This window comes from Schistocerca serialis, chromosome 10 (genome assembly GCF_023864345.2).
Source record: "Schistocerca serialis cubense isolate TAMUIC-IGC-003099 chromosome 10, iqSchSeri2.2, whole genome shotgun sequence".
Lineage (NCBI taxonomy): Eukaryota > Metazoa > Arthropoda > Insecta > Orthoptera > Acrididae > Schistocerca > Schistocerca serialis.
The window spans coordinates 123,042,813-123,062,000 of NC_064647.1; the positions used below are offsets into that span (position 1 = coordinate 123,042,813).

General features: G+C 47.0%; 1 protein-coding gene across 1 annotated transcript in view; it reads left to right on the top strand.

Annotated features, from left to right (window-relative positions):
- Positions 1 to 1,478: 1,478 nt before the first annotated feature.
- Positions 1,479 to 19,188, top strand: part of LOC126424591 (homeobox protein unc-42-like) — a 95,782-nt gene continuing 78,072 nt past the window's right edge. Inside the window, exon 1 of the mRNA XM_050087332.1 lies at positions 1,479 to 1,595. Within this exon, the coding sequence (XP_049943289.1) occupies positions 1,479 to 1,595 (117 nt within the window). The remainder of the gene's footprint in view (positions 1,596 to 19,188) is intronic.

Consider the following 19,188-nt stretch of genomic DNA (forward strand, 5'->3'; position numbering starts at 1 on the left):
TCCTGAGACTGGTTTGATGCAGCTCTCCATGCTACTCTATCCTGTGCAAGCTTCTTCATCTCACAGTACCTACCAACCGATCCCTTCTTCTAGTCAAGTTGTGCCACAAGCTCCTCTTCTCCCTAATTCTATTCAATACCTCCTCATTAGTTATGTGACCTACCCACCTAATCTTCAGCATTCTTCTGTAGCACCACATTTCGAAAGCTTCTATTCTCTTCTTCTCTAAACTATTTATCGTCCACGTTTCACTTCCATACATGGCTACACTCCATACAAATACTTTCAGAAACGACTTCCTGACACTTAAATCTATACTCGATGTTAACAAATTTCTCTTCTTCCGAAACGCTTTCCTTGCCATTCCAGTCTACATTTTATATCCTCTCCACTTCGAACATCATCAGTTATTTTGCTCCCCAAATAGCAAAACTCCTTTACCACTTTAAGTGTCTCATTTCCTAAACTAATTCCCTCAGCATCACCCGACTTAATTCTACTACATTCCATTATCCTCGTTTTTCTTTTGTTGATGTTCATCTTATACCCTCCTTTCAAGGCACTGTCCATTCCGTTCAACTGCTCTTCCAGGTTCTTTGCTGTCTATGACAGAATTACAATGTCATCGGCGAACCTCAAAGTTTTTATTTATGCTCCATGGATTTTAATACCTACTCCGAACTTTTCTTTTGTTTCCTTTATTGCTTGCTCAATATACAGTTTGAATAACATTGGGGATAGGCTACTTCCCTGTCTCACTCCCTTCCCAACCACTGCTTCCCTTTCATGTCCCTCAACTCTTATAACTGCCATCTGCTTTCTGTACAAATTGTAAATAGCCTTTCGCTCCCCTATGTTTGCGTGGTACAGTAATGGTGGTGTACCCGTGACACCCTCAGAATTTGAAAGAGAGTATTCCAATCAACATTGTCAAAAGCTTTCTCTAAGTCTACAAATTCTAGAAACGTAGGTTTGCCTTTCCTTAATCTTTCTTCCAAGATAAATCGTAGGGTCAGTATTGCCTGACGTGTTCCAACATTTCTACGGAATCCAAACTGATCTTCCCCAAGGTCGGCTTCTATCAGTTTTTCCATTCGTCTGTAAAGAATTCGCGTTAGTATTTTGCAGCTGTGACTTATTAAACTGATAGTTCGGTAATTTTCACATCTGTCAACATCTGCTTTCTTTGGGATTGGAATTATTATATTCTTTTTGAAGTCTGTAACTGTAACTAATGTAAATAAAAAAGTACACAGTGATTTGATTTTATCTCCCTAAGATGGCTCCTCCAGCCCCAGTTTCAGTTCCTCAAATTGTTCAGTGGAGCATCTTCTACGTCCTGTTAAATTTTTGCACACTCTTACTGAAAAACTCTGTATATGGTCCAAGGCGGATGTTCCATCCGTCTTCCATTATTGTCTTATACTGCGTTTGTAGTATTTCATCTGTGTGCATGGGGTTCTCTGCCAAGTTGAAAGATGCGCGTCCGGTGTAGGGGAGCGAAGCGCAAGCCACACTGGGGGAAGTGCCAGCAAAGCGCCTACCCGGGAACTGCGGGCGGCCCCACGTCAGAAGGCAGAGGCCGCCAAAGTGCTGTATCCGTCCGCCAGCCCTTCCTTGGCTCTTTGTTCTTATTTCGCCGCCTTTTTCTCCGGCGTGGGGAGAGACGTCCCCGGCGGCCGCGGCGGGCTGCCTCCGCAGGGACGGAGCGCCGGAAAAACAAGGAGGGGGCGGGGGAAAGCCGCGTCCCACAGGGCTTCGTTCTGGGGCCGGCGCTACGGCCTCCATCTTGCGGCAGAGGCGCTCCGCTCCGGCTCTGGCTCCGCCGAACCACCCCTCCCCCCCCCCCAACCCCTCTCGTGCCCTTCCATCCTCCATCCCTTTTCCAGCAGGCCTGGGGCGCCGCGGCGCCGCAGTCGATAACGGCGCCGTGACGTCACAGCATGGCGACGACGCCGGCAGGCGAGGCTCTCCGGCGTGTACAGCTCAGAAGCTGTACGTCCTGTGTGCACAATACTACGGCACTACCACTAGTGTCCTTTGCAAATTAGCAAACTCTCGTCTAATCGATTTCTGTATTCCTTAATACCATCCTCAGGCAACCAGGGGTCCACATTATACATGTATGGTCATTAAGCCACTGTACTATGCATAGTGGACGGTGCTTCGTACCAATGTCATCCGTTTCTCGTACTTTTCATTTTCGCATTAAGCGAAAGAAAAACGACTTTATCATATTCTCATGATTCCTATGCGAGATATAGGGTGTTTGGAAATTCCCGTTATAGACTTCTAGTACTTGTCGAGCGGACTGATTACATAATATTTTGGTCAGGAACCAATGTGGAAACGTACCGTTTGCGTTCTACGGCGGTTTCAGTTCAGATGTTTCACTAATCCACTTCTGCTTGAGGAGTTGAATTAGGCGTGACTCAGAACAATTACTGGGCAACATTAAGAAAGGAAATGTTACCAAACATCCATTTATCACTTAAGCACGATTTTTCGTATTAAAACTAAGACATTATGTGTTTACATTAATCCAAAACAAAAAGAAACCATCCTACTGTACGTACAGAATAGTACTAATGCATTACAACAGTGGATCGGTGTGGCGACCACCAACATTTCCCCACACATCGTACCTATGAAGCTTGTTCCGGTACACACAGCCGGCCGGTGTAGCCGAGCGGTTTTAGCCGCTTCAGTCTGGAACCGTGCGACCGCTACGCTAACAGATTCGAATCCTGCCTCAGGCATTTTTGAAATCCATGAACATGTTTGACGTAATGCTTTTCGTCTGCCCAGACATGGCTGTTTCGAGAATTCAGTGAGCTTACATTCATCTGTGAACAGAACTCGAAGTGGAAACAGGGGTGGTTCGATGCAGCGGTATAGGAACCACGAACAGTTGGGAACGCGTTTTGGAATCGGCTTGGTATTCGCATGATGCGGGCTGTAAATGGAAAGTAATAGCATACGCAGAAAAACATGGAAACGGAGCGACTGAGAGACATTTCGGCCCTCCACTAATAGAAAAAAAACCGTTCGCGATTGGCGGGCTAGTAAAGAAGAACTGAAAAAATGAGGTAGAGTAAACGTGCAAATAGTGGACTGAATGCAAAATGGCTAAAGCTAGATGATATTTTCTGGAACTTTGAAAGTCAGTTTTATAAACTAATAATTTTTTTAGTCTGCCTTGGTAGTCTAAAAATAAAAATGGTAAATATATATATTTCTTTAATTGCTTAAAAATTAAGGTGCGTCTTACAGTCCGTGAAATACGTTAACATCGAGTCAATTTGACAAACAACTTTGTACTACGTACCCATTTGTCAGTATGACGTTGCACCCCCTCTGGCCCGGATGCGCGCACTTATTCGGATGGATAGGGTGTAGCCGGCCGTGGTTGAAGAGCGGTCCTAGGCGCTCCAGTCCGGTACCGCGCGACCGCTCTGGTCGCAGGTTCGAATCCTGCCTCGGGCATGGATGTGTGTGATGTCCTTCGGTTTGTTAGGTATACGTAGTTCTAAGTCTAGGGGTCTGATGACCTCAGATGTTAAACCTCATAGTGCTCAGAACCATTTGAACACTACGTAACGCTGTAAACCCATCTGAGGTACATACTAGTAGAAGTTATTCTCAACTAAATTGAATTCAGTTTTTTCAGTTTTAAATTTAATGTGCACTGATCAGCCAAAACAGTATGCCCACCGCGGCGTTGGATGCCGTCTGGTGTGTAACAAAAGTCCGTAAGTGGAGCAGACGCGGGTGGGGGATCACCCAGGAGAAGACGTGGTATGCAAATGGGGAAATCCACTGAGATTGGCGACTTTGACAAAGGGCGGATTATTACTACGGAGAGACTGTGAACGAGTATCTTGAAAATGACGAGACTGGTCGAATGTTCACGTGCTACCGTCGTGAACATCAATGGAAAAAGGTAGGACAGTGAAACTACCACCAGGCGTTAAATGATTGGATGTCTACGACACTTCACGCCGGCCGCGGTGGTTTCGCGGTTCTAGGCGCGCAGTCCGGAACCGTGCGACTGCTGCGGTCGCAGGTTCGAATCCTGCCTCGGGCATGGATGTGTGTGATGTCCTTAGGTTAGTTCGGTTTAAGTAGTTCTAAGTTCTAGGGGACTGATGACCACAGCAGTTGAGTCCCATAGTGCTCAGAGCCATTTGAACCATTTTTTGACACTTCACGTGGGGTTCGGAGGCTTGTCTGCTCTGTAAAGTAGGACAGATGGTGATCTGTGGCATTTCTGCCGAAAGAGCACAGTGCTGGTGCTCGCACATGGGTTTTCGAGCGCACTGTTGATCGTATATTGTTGAACATGGAGCTCCACAGCAGACCACCCCTAAAGTTTCACGTGTTGACTCAGCGATGTCGTCAGTTACGGCTGCAGGGGACACGGTACCATCTGGATTCGACCATCGATCAGCGGAAACCTGTAGATTTTTGGACAACATGGTTGTGGAGAGAAGCAGCCATTAGTATGATTAATCAATAATTCAAGATCAGTCTTAATGGTTCAAATGGCTCTGAGCACTATGCGACTTAACTTCTGAGGCCATCAGTCGCCTAGAACTTAGAACTAGTTAAACCTAACTAACCTAAGGACATCACACACATCCATGCCCGAGGCAGGATTCGAACCTGCGCCGTAGCGGTCGTTCGGCTCCAGACTGTAGCGCCTAGAACCGCACGGCCACTCCGGCCGGCTAACAGTCTTAATCGCATTTATTATTGTTATAATACCGCCAACCGGTTTCAACCGGACGTAGGGGCCATCTTCTGGGCGTTTACACCATTGGTCGACTGCTGGTTTCCTGCCGTTATGTAGACAGGAGTGACACCACGAACAGTCGACGAATGGTGTAAACGCCCAGAAGATGACACCCACGTCGGGTTGAAACCGGTTGGCGGTATTATAATAATAATAATAAATGCGATTAAGACTGTTCTTGAATTATTGGGGAAACGTGTAGGCTCTTTGGGTGAATTACAATTTTGCTACACAAGATCGAGGGTCGTCTGCACATACGCCGTCATCGAGGTGAACTGCGGCTGGAAACGTGCAGCGAACCACGGTCACAGGTTGATGGAAGCAGTATTGTGCTATGGGAGACATTCTCCTGCGCTTGCATGGGACCTCTGGTAATCGAACACACGCCGACACCTGCGACCCACTTACATCCCTTCATGCTTGATGCCTTGCCATATGGCAATGTTACTTTTGAGCTGTATTATTGTCCATGTCTCGGGGCCAGAACCGTATTACAGTGTTTTGAAGAGTACAATGGTAAACTCACATATTGTCTCGGCCACCAAAGTCGCCTGATTTAAATCCTAAGGAACTCATCTGGATCGGTATAGGGTGGCATCACCGCGTATGCAAATCAGCGGCCCTTTATTTACCCGAATTACATGACAGGTGCGTAAGGATCTAATGCTACATACCTCCACAATCCTAGCAAAAAACTGTCGGATCCGTGATACGCAGAATCAGCGACGTATTTCGTCCCATAGACGGACGAACGAGGTATTAAGCAGGTGGCCATATTGTTTCGGCTCATCAGTGTTGTTAAAGTGTACTGTCTAATATCAGTTTCCACATGCATAGCCGGACGGAGTGGCCGAGCGGTTCTAGGCGCTTCAGTCTGGAACCGCGCAACCGCTACTGTCGCAGGTTCGAATCCTGCCTCGGGCATGGATGTGTGTGATGTCCTTAAGTTAGTTAGGTTTAAGTAGTTCTGAGTTCTAGGGGACTGATGACCTCAGCTGTTAAGTCCCATAGTGCTCAGAGCCATTTGAACATTTTGAACACATGCATAATTTCCGTATTCTCGACGTTCCATTGACTCCCAACACTCTGAAATAACGTACTTTATCACATAGATTTCGAGATCGAGATTCGTTTCGTAATTTCATTCGAATGGAAGTGGAGATTCTACATGTACAGCTACATGGATACTCTGAAAATCACATTTAAGTGCCAGGCAAAGGTGCTAGTTCATAGTTTAGTGACAAAGAAATGGCTAGTAACTGTTTATTAACGTCCGTGAAAATTTCATGAACGGACCTAATAGAGTTGCTACTTATTTCAATGTTTGTATCATTTGCAAAGCAAACTTTATACCTGATAATATTAGGGATGAAAGGTCATCGATATACACAAGAAAAAGTAAGATGGAACATTGGAGGGTCACCACATGTAATTAGTTCCCTGCTTAGCACATGTGGGATGCAGCGTTTCTCCTTCAAAACAGATTTGGTATGGTACTGCACAGAGAGCGACGCAGAAGTTAAACTTTCGTGCATACCTTGTTCGTAGTGTGCAGGAACTAAAGGCACTAGATAAAGGAAAGCGTTTGGTGTACTGTAAACGGTTTCGATCGTTTGTTGACACCGATGGCATCGCGAGAACTAGGCCATGTTTGCTTCACTGATGACGCGTGGTTTCGCTTCAGTCGGTACGTGAAGGCACAAAACACAAGAATTTTATCGACCGCCCACACGTCTGTCATGAAAACACCTTGCACTATCAGAAAATTGGTTTGTTGGTGTGCCGTATCGCGTCGTGGAACAGTGAGCGCTATTTTCTTTGAAACTGCAGTGAAAAGTGTTGTGTTGCGAGCCATCGTTATTTCGCCTGTGCAGATTGCTCTGCGAGTTTTCCCGACTAGCCTTTATAAGTAATCGACGCCAGTGGAAAATCACGTCGCGACCGCAAATCCGACGCTGCGCCGAGTGTTTGTGCGCCTGCGCTGCGCTAACGCGCCCTGACCGCTGCTTTAGCCCCCTCGCTCGAGCGTAGGAGGGCGCGGCGCTCGCCGGATACGTTGCGTGGACGCACTTTTTTCCACGCACTCCGCGGCTGGAGACGCACTGCTTTTAGCTCGCTCCGGCTTACCCCACCACCACGCTCGCGGCACACGCACCGGCACCATTACAGCGCTAATGGGCCAATCAGGAGCCGCTGACGTCACTGCCTTGCGTGGCGGCCTGAGTCACCCCGCCAGCTCTAGCAACAGCAGCGGAACTTCTGAGCCTTCGGGTACGGTCAGAGAAACCATTGGGCCTGAACCTCACATTCATTCATAAATTTAGACCGTAGACAGAATAAACCGTGCCTGACATCGTTATGCACTGCAACTATAAATCATACATCCGTTTTGCAAATATCACAAACGACTCTGTGGTCGGGACATCCACAGATTCTGTTGTACATTTTACGCCAATAACTCCACCAACAGCTTTATTTTGAACAAATTTTACAGGTTTCGGGGCTTGTCTCGCCATCAGTTGCATATAAACACTCAAACGTGACCGAGCGATGTGGCGCAGTGGTTAGCACACTGGACTCGCATTCGGGAGGGCGACGGTTCAATCCCGCGTCTGGCCCTCCTGATTTAGGTTTCCCGTGATTTCCCTAAATCCCTCCAGGCAAATGCCGGGATGGTTCCTTTGAAAGGGCACGGCCGACTTCCTTCCCCGTCCTTCCCTAATCCGATGAGACCGATGACCTCGCTGTCTGGTCTCCTCTCCTAAACAACCCTAACAAGGCGAAGAATACAGGTGGCCAAGCCTTCCTAGTTAAAATATTTAGGTCAACAGGGCGGACAGTCAATGAGTAGTAAGTTAGGCGATGAAAAATCTGCGTGCAATCATTAACCCATGGTAAACAACATGCTATATTCTCCACCATGCTGTTTACCATAGTTTGATGTTTATATGCAGTTGTTTTCCCTCGCACAACCTGTTATTCGTTGACTGTCCGCTCTACGGACATCAAGGATTTAAGTAAGAAGGTTGGGCATTCTGCGAGGGGAGTTCAATAAGTAATGCAAAACATTTATTTCTGAAAGCAGGTTGGTTTTATGCAGAATTCTAATACGCCATATTATTCCCGACTGCTCTCGCTAGAAAACCCAATTTTTCAGCCCTTCACAAGATGGTAACTCAGATTAGTGGCAGTCCAACTAATGACTAATGATAATCTTGCTGAAGGTACTTGACGTCCAATAAAACAAGTGCAAGAATGGAACAACACGCCAAAGCCGGAACCGGCAGACTCCGCTATGCCCACAGAATACAGTGCTTAGAGCGCCTGGAACGAGAAAGGAATTGCTACCACCAGAGTAGAAGAATCACCACCGGCCTACAATCAAGAAAGCTGTCAAAACTACAAGCCTTACCGGACAGCAGCGGCAAGGCGAGGAAACGTACACTGCCATTACATACACTAACCCCCAGGATAGGTAACTGGGGCGTTAACGGCCACCAGGCAGGAAAAATACCGCTGGTTGAACTTAACAAATTGTAACAAGCTGAATGCAGTAAATAGTAATAAGAAGTCGAGGAAGGCTAATCAGATCCGCCTTCTCCAAGCACTCCACTCGCTGCTCTTCGCCTCGGCGACACTACGAGCGGCAGAAACACGAACCCGAGTCACTGGAGAATCGCGGGATATCACAATGGTGGAGGTTTCTCTACTTGGATTGAAATGCACTCATCTTAAAGCTTGCTGGATCCGGTTTACGACGAGGTCGTGCACCCTCGTGACCACAGGCCTTCCATCCGGCAGTCCATGCGCGCCGTCAGCGGTCCCGGCGTGTTCTCACACTGCGAGGACCTGGCTCCTCCTGAGTCCCCAACCGAAATGGCACACTCACACGACACGGAAAAACAATGGTGTCGCCCCAAAGGTAGGGTAACAGTTACTACATATCGATAAACACCGCTGCTGCCACTAGCAGACAGGCAATGCTTGCGAAACCGAGTGGCGTCAGTCAACACGAGAAGAAGACAAACAACCGCAACCGTGCCAACTAAACGATACCGTCTGGCCTCCAACAGGAAATCTAAAAGCAGCACCACAGCACGGCTCAACAATAGCAGTCAGATTGCATTAGTAATGCGTATTTTAGTAGTGAACTAGAGAAATCGATTGTGACATCACAAAACACGAAAATTACCAGTTAGATCGCTCCATATTGGGCACCAATATTTTTTAGAGAAATTTTGTTTGAGATGTAACATAAAACTTATTAGTGAGATCGCCCCGAACTGGGAGCCAACAATTAATGCATATCAATAATAAAATTAAATCAAACACAAAAGGCAAGAAATTAAGGGGTTGATGTATGAAGGTAAAAGGATTGTTTAGATGATTAAAACACCAAAGAAATGTATTTATTTCAGTGCTGTTGACAGAACAATGTTACAAATCTCAGGGCCGCTTTGACTGTGCGTGGACACGACCCAGTTACTATGAGGAAGGAGGGGGGGGGGGGGGGGGGGCGAATCGTCTCACCACCATTCGTTACGCTTCGTCGTGCAGTGCTGTCGGCGGCAGGCGCTTCGTCGATTCGGCGCGTCGCCTCGAAGCTTCTTTTTATTTATTTATTTATTTATTTATTTTTGAACGGCCGAAGATGTGCTATCATCGTGTCGGAAGGCGGATATTGGAGGTGGACGGAAGAGACCTCACGTCCTCTCGCTTCCGCATGGTCTCATCGACTACCTCTTCGCTCCTCATCCATCTCTCATCTCAACGGTTCCTCGAAATTTTCGTTCTTTCGCCTTTCTCACTGGTGGACCAAACTTTCAATGCAGCCCAATGACAGTTCGCCGTTTCGTGGCCACGCCCCTCCGAGCAGGGTGGAAATTTCCTATCTGGCGGAGGCTGGCGTGTCCCTCGTGAATCGGCCTCTTCCTCATGATTTCACATTCGTACGATGTTTTCCTGCATTCCGAGGCTGTTGGGAGAGCGGCTACACAACACTTCTTTATAACCGCTCTCTCTCTCTACGTGAGGCCTGGGAGAGCCTCATGTTTGGCCTCCGTCTCAGAGTCTGCTAGCGTCCGTGATTTACAAGGAACATTCTTACTGATTTTGACGCGTACACTCTTGACGTTCCATCCTAATGGCTGCAGGCGTCCGTCAGTTCTCGGCACGCTTGTCATTGTGAGCCAGGCTCTTCGCAACGTGTCCCTTCTTAACATTGGCGAAGACGTCCGCCGGCTACGCTCGTGTGCTTTGCAGAGTCCTCTCGGGCGCTCGCCGCGTGGGGTTCGGCTGCCTTTCTGCTGCGTCGATGGCGGTGTGTGTCGGCGAACTAGGCCCCTTGTGAAGGCATCAGTATCGTACAACGTCTGCGGGTACACATCACGCCAGTATAGCAACATACTCGTGTAATCAGAACAAAATCATTCCCAGGCTTTCACCTTTCTTGGTTACAATTAATTTCACATATATATATATATATATAAAATAAAAGTTCAAAACCTGCCTTCCCTTATGATCTGTAACACAGTACGAGGTGCATTCAAGTTGTAAGGCCTCCGATTTTTTTCTCCGGACTGGAAAGAGATAGAAACATGCGCATTGTTTTAAAATGAGGCCGCGTTCATTGTCAATACGTCCCAGAGATGGCAGTACCGTACGGCCAATGGAATTTTACCGCCAGCGGCTAGAATGATAACTATTTTAAACACTTCAAATGGCGACGTTTTCCTTACTTGAACAGCGTGCAATCATTCGTTTTCTGAATTTGCGTGGTGTGAAACCAATTGAAATTCATCGACAGTTGAAGGAGACATGTGGTGATGGAGTTACGGATGTGTCAAAAGTGCGTTCGTGGGTGCGACAGTTTAGTGAAGGCAGAACATCGTGTGACAACAAACCGAAACAACCTCGGGCTCGCACGAGCCGGTCTGACGACATGATCGAGAAAGTGGAGAGAATTGTTTTGGGGGATCGCCGAATGACTGTTGAAGAGATCGCCTCCAGAGTTGGCATTTCTGTGGGTTCTGTGCACACAATCCTGCATGACGACCTGAAAATGCGAAAAGTGTCATCCAGGTGGGTGCCACGAATGCTGACGGACGACCACACGGCTGTCCGTGTGGCATGTTGCCGAGCAATGTTGACGCGCAACGACAGCATGAATGGGACTTTCTTTTCGTCGGTTATGACAATGGATGAGACGTGGATGCCATTTTTCAATCCAGAAACAAAGCGCCAGTCAGCTCAATGGAAGCACACAGATTCACCGCCACCAAAAAAATTTCGGGTAACCGCCAGTGCTGAAAAAATGATGATGTCCATGTTCTGGGACTGCGAGGGCGTAATCCTTACCGATTGCGTTCCAAAGGGCACTACGGTAACAGGTACATCCTACGAAAATGTTTTGAAGAACAAATTCCTTCCTGCACTGCAACAAAAACGTCCGGGAAGGGCTGCGCGTGTGCTGTTTCACCAAGACAACGCACCCGCACATCGAGCTAACGTTACGCAACAGTTTCTTCGTGATAGCAACTTTGAAGTGATTCCTCATGCTCCCTACTCACCTGACTTGGCTCCTAGTGACTTTTGACTTCTTCCAACAATGAAAGACACACTCCGTGGCCCCACATTCACCAGCCGTGCTGCTATTGTCTCAGCGATTTTCCAGTGGTCAAAACAGACTCCTAAAGAAGTCTTCGCCGCTGCCATGGAATCATGGCGTCAGCGTTGTGAAAAATGTGTACGTCTGCAGGGAGATTACGTCGAGAAGTAACGCTAGTTTCATCGATTTCGGGTGAGTCGTTAATTAGAAAAAAAATCGGAGGCCTTAGAACTTGAATGCCTCTCTTGTCATCGCTAAAAAGATTTTAAGTTGCTCAGTTATTAAAATTGGTGAACTGGAACACATATTTTCCACAAACGTAACTAGGTTCATCTTTCCAGGTGAACCAAGCATTTTCAAAGTAAAATTTTACCTTCTGGACTGATTCTATCAGGATGACAAACGTCGAAAAAATATAACAACTCAGAACCAAAACACATTTATTCTTGTGATAGTAAAAAAACACAACATTCTTCAGCATGAAACTTAAGATGGCTTTGACCTAGCACATAACAATATTTCATATAAGGTTATCTTCCACTCGGAAAGTGGCTGCACTCAGTGATTGTTACGTGGCTTATAAATTATAGAGTGCAGCAATCCGTCGTCCTTTTTTAGATTTTATTACGCATTTCGGATAGTGGCTAGCCATTCTCAATCCACTGTTTTCTATTCTCCATTCTGTTACACGTTACGCCCCTCTTCAACTGTTGGCGGTCTCTGTCAGTCAACAGACGAGGTTAGCCTATACAATTTTGTGCTGCATGTGTCCTTTCACGTTTCCACTCCACTATCACATCGGAAACAATGGACCTGGGGATGTTTAGGGGTGTGGAAATCTCGCGTACAAACGTATGACACAAGCGACACCCAATCGCCTGACCATGTTCGAAGTCCGTGAGTTCCGCGGAGTGCCCCCTTCTGCTCTTTCACAGATGTTTCTGCCACATGTAAAGAGCGCGGCCAATCGCATCGGAAAGGACTTACAGTCCCTGTTGTTGGAGCGTCAGTCACATTCAGAGAAATGTAATAAAATCTAAGAAAGGACGACTGATTGCTGCACTCTATAATTTATAATATTTGCTATATTTTATGAAGTTCACCGAGTATATACTCCCCACTAAATACAAATTATGTGCAAACTAGCAAAATACGAGAGGAATGTAGTAATGTTTCGAAACAATGTCTGTAATGTATAAGGAAACATACTCAGTCCCTTTATAAAGTGGTGATTTGATCTGATTTTCGTGAAACAGGCGCCCTGTGCCAGTTACATGCGCATTACGACACATCTGATAGCACTCAGCGTTCTGTAATATTTTTCTCCAAGTTCTGAAAAGCTTTTGCGAGGTGGTAGCAAGGGACACGTACACAGGAGACACGTACACTGTAAGAGGAAAAAAATAAAAAAAACGGCACATCACGAAGGAGTTGTGCACATTGGTCACTAATTCATATTCATACAGGTATCGACGGGAACTGGTAAACTAGAAGCTTTATCGGCCGATGGACGAATTTGTGACGCTACAGTGAGATTTCACTGCACTTCTGGGAAGGATAGTCAACAGCAGAGTTGTCGATACCGGGACACAAAGTCTTCGCAAATTTCATTCCATATATTCAGTTGGATAGTAAGTATGTCTCGCAGACATGCACATGAAGAATATACCCAGATGTCAGTATTGGATAGAGGACGTGTAGTTGCACTCAAAAAAGCCGGTTGGAATAATCGGCGAATCGCTCGACATTTGAATAGGAGCGATGAAACTATTCAACGAACACCTCGAGAAGGAAGTGGTTCACCTCCACTCATACTAATTGCAGAATGTAGTGCCACACAACGTGGCACTACACAAAACTGGCGCTAATAGCATAGGCACAGAGGGAACACACACGACACAGATCTCTCAGTCCACGGTATTGGTGATAAGTTGAGAAAACCGTCCCGAAACACATGTGCTACAAAACGCCACTGTTTCCCGCGCATGTACCCCGACATCAGTATGGGATATGATCATCACGCACACGTACACAGGCCGCACAACGGGTTGGCGTACTCTGGATCAGGTGGTCGAGCAGCTGCTGGGGTATAGCCTCCCATTCTTGCACCAGTGCCTGTCGGAGCTCCTGAAATGTCGTAGGGGTTTGAAGACGTGCAGCGACACGTCGACCGAGAGCATCCCAGACGTGCTCGAGGGAGTTTAGGTCTGGAGAACAGGCAGGCCACTCCATTCGCCTGATATCTTCTGTTTCAAGATACTCCTCCACGATGGCATCTCGGTGGGGCCGTGCGTTATCATCCATCAGGAGGAAGGTGGGACCGACTGCACCCCTGAAAAGGTGGACATACTGGTGCAATATGACGTCCCGGTACACCTGACCTGTTACAGTTCCTCTGTCAAAGACATGCAGGGATGTACGTGCACCAATCATAATCCCACACCACCCCACACCATCAAACCACGACCTCCATACAGGTCCCTTTCAAAGACATTAAGGGGTTGGTATTTGGTTCCTGGTTTACGCCAGATGAAAACCCGGTGAGAATCACTGTTCAGACTGTACCTGGACGCGTTTATGAACATAACCTGGGACCACTGTTCCAGTGACCTTGTATTGTTCTTGTGAGCTTTACGGTCTCTCCTGTGCCCAGGAGTCAGTGGAATGCACCTTTCAGGCCTCTGGGCGAATAAACCATGTCTGTTCAGTTGCCTGTAGACTGTCTGGAGACAAGTGTTCCAGTGGCTGCGGTAGGGTCCCGAGAAAGGCTGCCTGCAGTACTCCGTGGCCGTCTGCGGGCACTGACGGTGAGATATCGGTCTTCTTCTGATGTTGTACACTGTGGACGTCCCGTACTGTAGCGCCTGGACACGTTTCCTGTCTGCTGGAATCATTGCCACAATCTTGAGCCCGTGCTACGACCTGCTGTGTTTCATCAGCCTCCAGTCGCCCTAGTATTCTACCCCTCATTACGTCATCCATATGTGTTCTTTGAGCCATTTTCAACACACAGTCACCATTAGCACGTCTGAAAACGTCTGCATACTTACTCGCTGCATCGTACTCTGACATGCACCAACACACTTCTGCGTGTGTGGACTGCTGCCAGCGCCACCGTGGGGACGACCTTAGGTCAAATGCATGGCATGGTCATACTGCGAGGTGATTGAAACCCGCAAATCGCCAACTAGAGTGTTCCTTCATCGTATATCAGCATTATCCTTAATTTATAAGAATGAATGTAGACAGATGACAGAACGTAAGGACTGAGTAATCGTCGGAGAGACACTCAGAGACCCAGGCCCGTCACAGTCATCGATCCGACGTGCAACTTGTACTTCAGTGACCAAATGGTTCACATGGCTCTGAGCACTGTGGGACTTAACTTCTGAGGTCATCAGTCCCCTAGAACTTAGAACTACTTAAACCTAACTAACATAAGGACATCACACACATCCATGCCCGAGGCAGGATTCGAACCTGCGACCGTAGCGGTCGCTCGGCTCCAGACTGTAACGCCTAGAACCGCTCGACCACTCCGGCCGGCTTCAGTGACCACAAGAACCATAAATAGGCGGCTCGCAGATAGGAAACTGAGCTCACCGTGCCCTTTCCGCCAACTACCATTGGCCTCTGTCCACCAACAAGCCCGTTTGCAGTGGTGTCGGTCACATTCGGCCTGAAGTCCCATTGAGTGATGAGTCCTGCTTCTAACTGAGCCTCGCGAACGCGTGTCTGGAGACGCCCCAGACAGCGGTGCGATACATACCTGACACGCACCCTACGGCCTGACACTCAGGAGTGCTTGTCTGCGGTGCCGTTTCTTCTCGTAGCAGGACCCCTTTGCTGTCAACCGCGGCGTCTTACGGTACAGTAGTAGGTCGACGATACTCTACAACCCGTTCTGCTGCCCTTCATGGGAAGGTAACCTGGACGTGCAGTCCAGCAAGATAATGCCGTTCCAAACACGCTGTGGGTTTCTACCGCTTGTCTTCGTGTTTCCTAAACCCTACCTTGGCCAGCAAAGTCGCCAGATCTCTCCACAACTGAGAACTTTTCGAGTATTGCGGGCAGGGTCCTACAAGCAGATCGGGATTCTAACACGCTAATTGCACAGAATTTGGCACCATATCCATCAGGACATCGAAAAACTCTGTAAATCGGTGCCAACAAGAATAACTGCTTCCATGAGGGCCAGAGGTGGACCAAAGCGTTATTCAATTGCGTTTTCTCGAATAAATCATCCAATTTTTCTAAAATTGTAACCATTTGTTCATCCGTACATCACATCTGCTGATTTCCGTCTCATACGGACAGTTCCTTCGTACTCGTCTTTTTGTTCCATAGAGTGTATTATTTAATACAACACATCCCGTCAACAACGAAAGGTTTATCTGCACGATCTGCCATTCATAAGTAAACTTTATTACACTTGTACCTGAATTCGTGTATTCCGATTCCGTGGCGATTCTAATCGGCCTTTCTTCGATCTTCGCACATCTTTTATCTTATGCCTGCTTCAATGAATTGGGTTCCAGCCTTTACACTTATGTATCTTTCCGATGCGATTGGCCGCGCTCTTTACATGTGGCAGAAACATCTGTGAGAGAGCAGAAGGGGGCACTCCGCGGACTTCACGGACTTCGAACATGGACAGGCGATTGGGTGTCACTTGTGTCATACGTTTGTACGCGAGATTTCCACACCCCTAAACATCCCCAGGTCCATTGTTTCCGATGTGATAGTGGAGTGGAAACGTGACAGGACACATGCAACACAAAATTGTATAGGCCAACCGCGTCTGTTGACTGACAGAGACCGCCAACAGTTGAAGAGGGTCATAACGTGTAACAGGCAGACGTCTACCCAGACCATCACACCGGAATTCCAAACTGCATCTGGGTCCACTGCAACTACTGTGATACTTAGGCGGGAGGAGAGGAAACTTTGAATTCATGGTCGAGCGGCTGCTCATAAGCGACACATCATGCCGGTAAATACCAAACGACGCCTCGCTTGGTATAAAGAGCGTAAACATTGGACGATTGAACAGTCGAAAAACGTTGTTTGGAGCGACGAATCACGGTACACAATGTGGCGATCCGATGGCAGCATGTGGGTATGGCAGATGCCCGGTGTACGTCATCTGCCAGCGAGTGCAGCGCCGAGCGTAAAATTCGGAGGCGATGGTGCTACGGTGTGGTCGTGTTTTTCATGGAGGGAGCTTGCACCTCCTATTGTTTTGCGTGGCACTATCTCGGCACAGGCCTACATTGATGTTTTAAGCACCTTCTTGCTTCCCACTGTTTAAGAGCAATTTGGGGATGGCGATTGCATCTTTCAACACGATTGAGCACCTGTTCATAATGCACGGACTGTGGCGGAGTAGTTACACGACAATAACATCCCTGTAATGGACTGGCCTGCACAGAGTCCTGACCTGAATCCTACTGAACACCTTTGTGATGTTTTGGAACGCCGACTTCGTGCCAGGCCTCACCGACCGACATCGATACCTCTCCTCAGTCCAGCACCCCGTGAAGAATGCGCTGCCATTCCCCCAGAAACCTTCCAGCACCTGATTGAACGTATGCCTGCGAGAGTGGAAGCTGTCATCGAGGCTAAGGGTGGGCCAACATCATATTGAATTCCAGCATTACCGATGGAGGGCGCCACGAACTTATAAGTCATTTTCAACCAAGTGTCCGGATACGTTTGATGACATTAAGTAGGTAAGTGTTCACTTACACCGACTCTCTTCAAGCACTGATGTGGTCTCAGATCCATTGCGATTATTAACATCACTTGCGTAACCTACAGTTTGACTCACTCCATGATCCAATGAGGTGACTAACATCGTTTATGTAACGTACAGTTTGACTCAGATCCACTGTGCTGACTAACGTCACTTGTGTAACATTCAGTTTGACTCAGTCCCAGAGCCAGTGAGATGACTAATATCACTTGTAATGTAAAGTTTGATTCAGTCCCGAATCCAGTGAAATGACGAACAACACTTGTGGAATGTCCTGTTTGACTCAGTTCCAGATCCAGTGCGATGACCAACATCACTTCTATAATGTGCAGTTTGGCTCAGTCCCAGATCGAGTGAGATGACTAACATCACTTGTGCATTGTGCAGTTTAACTCAGTCCCGGATGCAGTGAGATGACTAACATCACTTGTGCATTGTGCAGTTTGACTCAGTCCCGGATGCAGTGAGATGACTAACATCACTTGTCTAACGTACAGTTTGACTCCGCCTGACGGAGTCTATAAATGCCCTGACACACTCAATGAGATATGGGCTTTTATTGAGGTGCTATCCTGTGGTACTGTTTACTGCTGGGTGTTTATGTCCATGTTTGGCGGCTGGATGTCCACTTGGGAATAGTTGTGTGATGTAAGGCGCATCCATAATATACGAGGTGCGGCTAGAAAAAAACCGGACTGATGCTGGAAAAAACATTTATTTACAATTTCATGTTATCTCCTTCAATGTACTCTCCTCCTTGGTCTCTACACCGCTCCATACGAATTTTCCACTGTTCATAGCAATGCTGCAGATCATTTTCGGTAAGTCCATACATTACTTCCGTCGCTTTTTCTTTTACTGCTTCAACAGTCTCAAATCTAGTTCCTTTCAAAGCTGACTTGACTTTAGGCAAAAGAAAAAAGTCACAGGGGGCCAAATCAGGTGAGTAGGGTGGATGATCTAAGATGGGAGTGTTGTGTTTTGCCAAAAACGTCTTCACTGACAACGCACTGTGAGCTGGGGCATTGTCTTGGTGAAGGATCCATGACTTTTTTTCTCCACAAATCGTTCCGTTTTCTCCGTACTCGCTCACGTAGGGTAGCCAGGACGCTAATGTAGTAATGCTGATTCACTGTTTGTCCCTCTGGTACCCAATCAATGTGCACAATCCCTTTGATGTAAAAAAAAAACAATCATCATTGCCTTGAATTTCGATTTTGACATTCGTGCTTTTTTTTTGTCGTGAAGAACCAGGAGTTTTCCAATGCATCGATTGGCGTTTAGTTTCGGGATCGTAAGTAAAAAACCACGATTCATCGCAAGTAATAACATTTTGTAAGAAGGTTGGATCACTTTCAATGTTTTCCAGGATGTCAGAACAAATCATTCTTCGGCGTTTCTTCTGTTCAATTGTGAGACACTTCGGAACCATTTTTGAACACACTTTGTTCATGTTGAAACTTTCATGAAGAATCTGCCTAACACTTTCCTTGTCAACTCCTGTTAACTCAGACACTGCTCTGATTGTTAAACGGCGATCTTGTCGAACAAGTTTACCGATTTTTTCAATGTTTGCATCAGTTTTTGCTGACAATGGTCTGCCAGTGCGAGTGTCATCACTGGTGTCTTCGCGGCCATCTTTAAATCGTTTAAACCACTCAAACACTTGTGTTCGCGATAAACAATCATCGCCGTACACTTGTTGTAACATTACAAACGTTTCACTTGCAGATTTTCCTAGTTTGAAACAAAATTTGATGTTAACACGCTGTTCTTTCTGTACACTCAACATTTTCCGACGCACAGACAAAACGTCAACTACTTAAAACAGACGCCACGGGCAGACTGAGTGCAGGAGGCAGATGAAACTCGAGCAGTAGGCGGAGCGAGAGTCACGTGACAGGCCACGCGACTTTCAGCCTTATTGCATTCGTTTTATTGTTTCACCAGTACTAGTCCGGTTTTTTTCTAGCCACACCTCGTAGTCCTTGTCGTATGCACCCCCTCTGGAGTTTGTCCTTAAATTGGTTG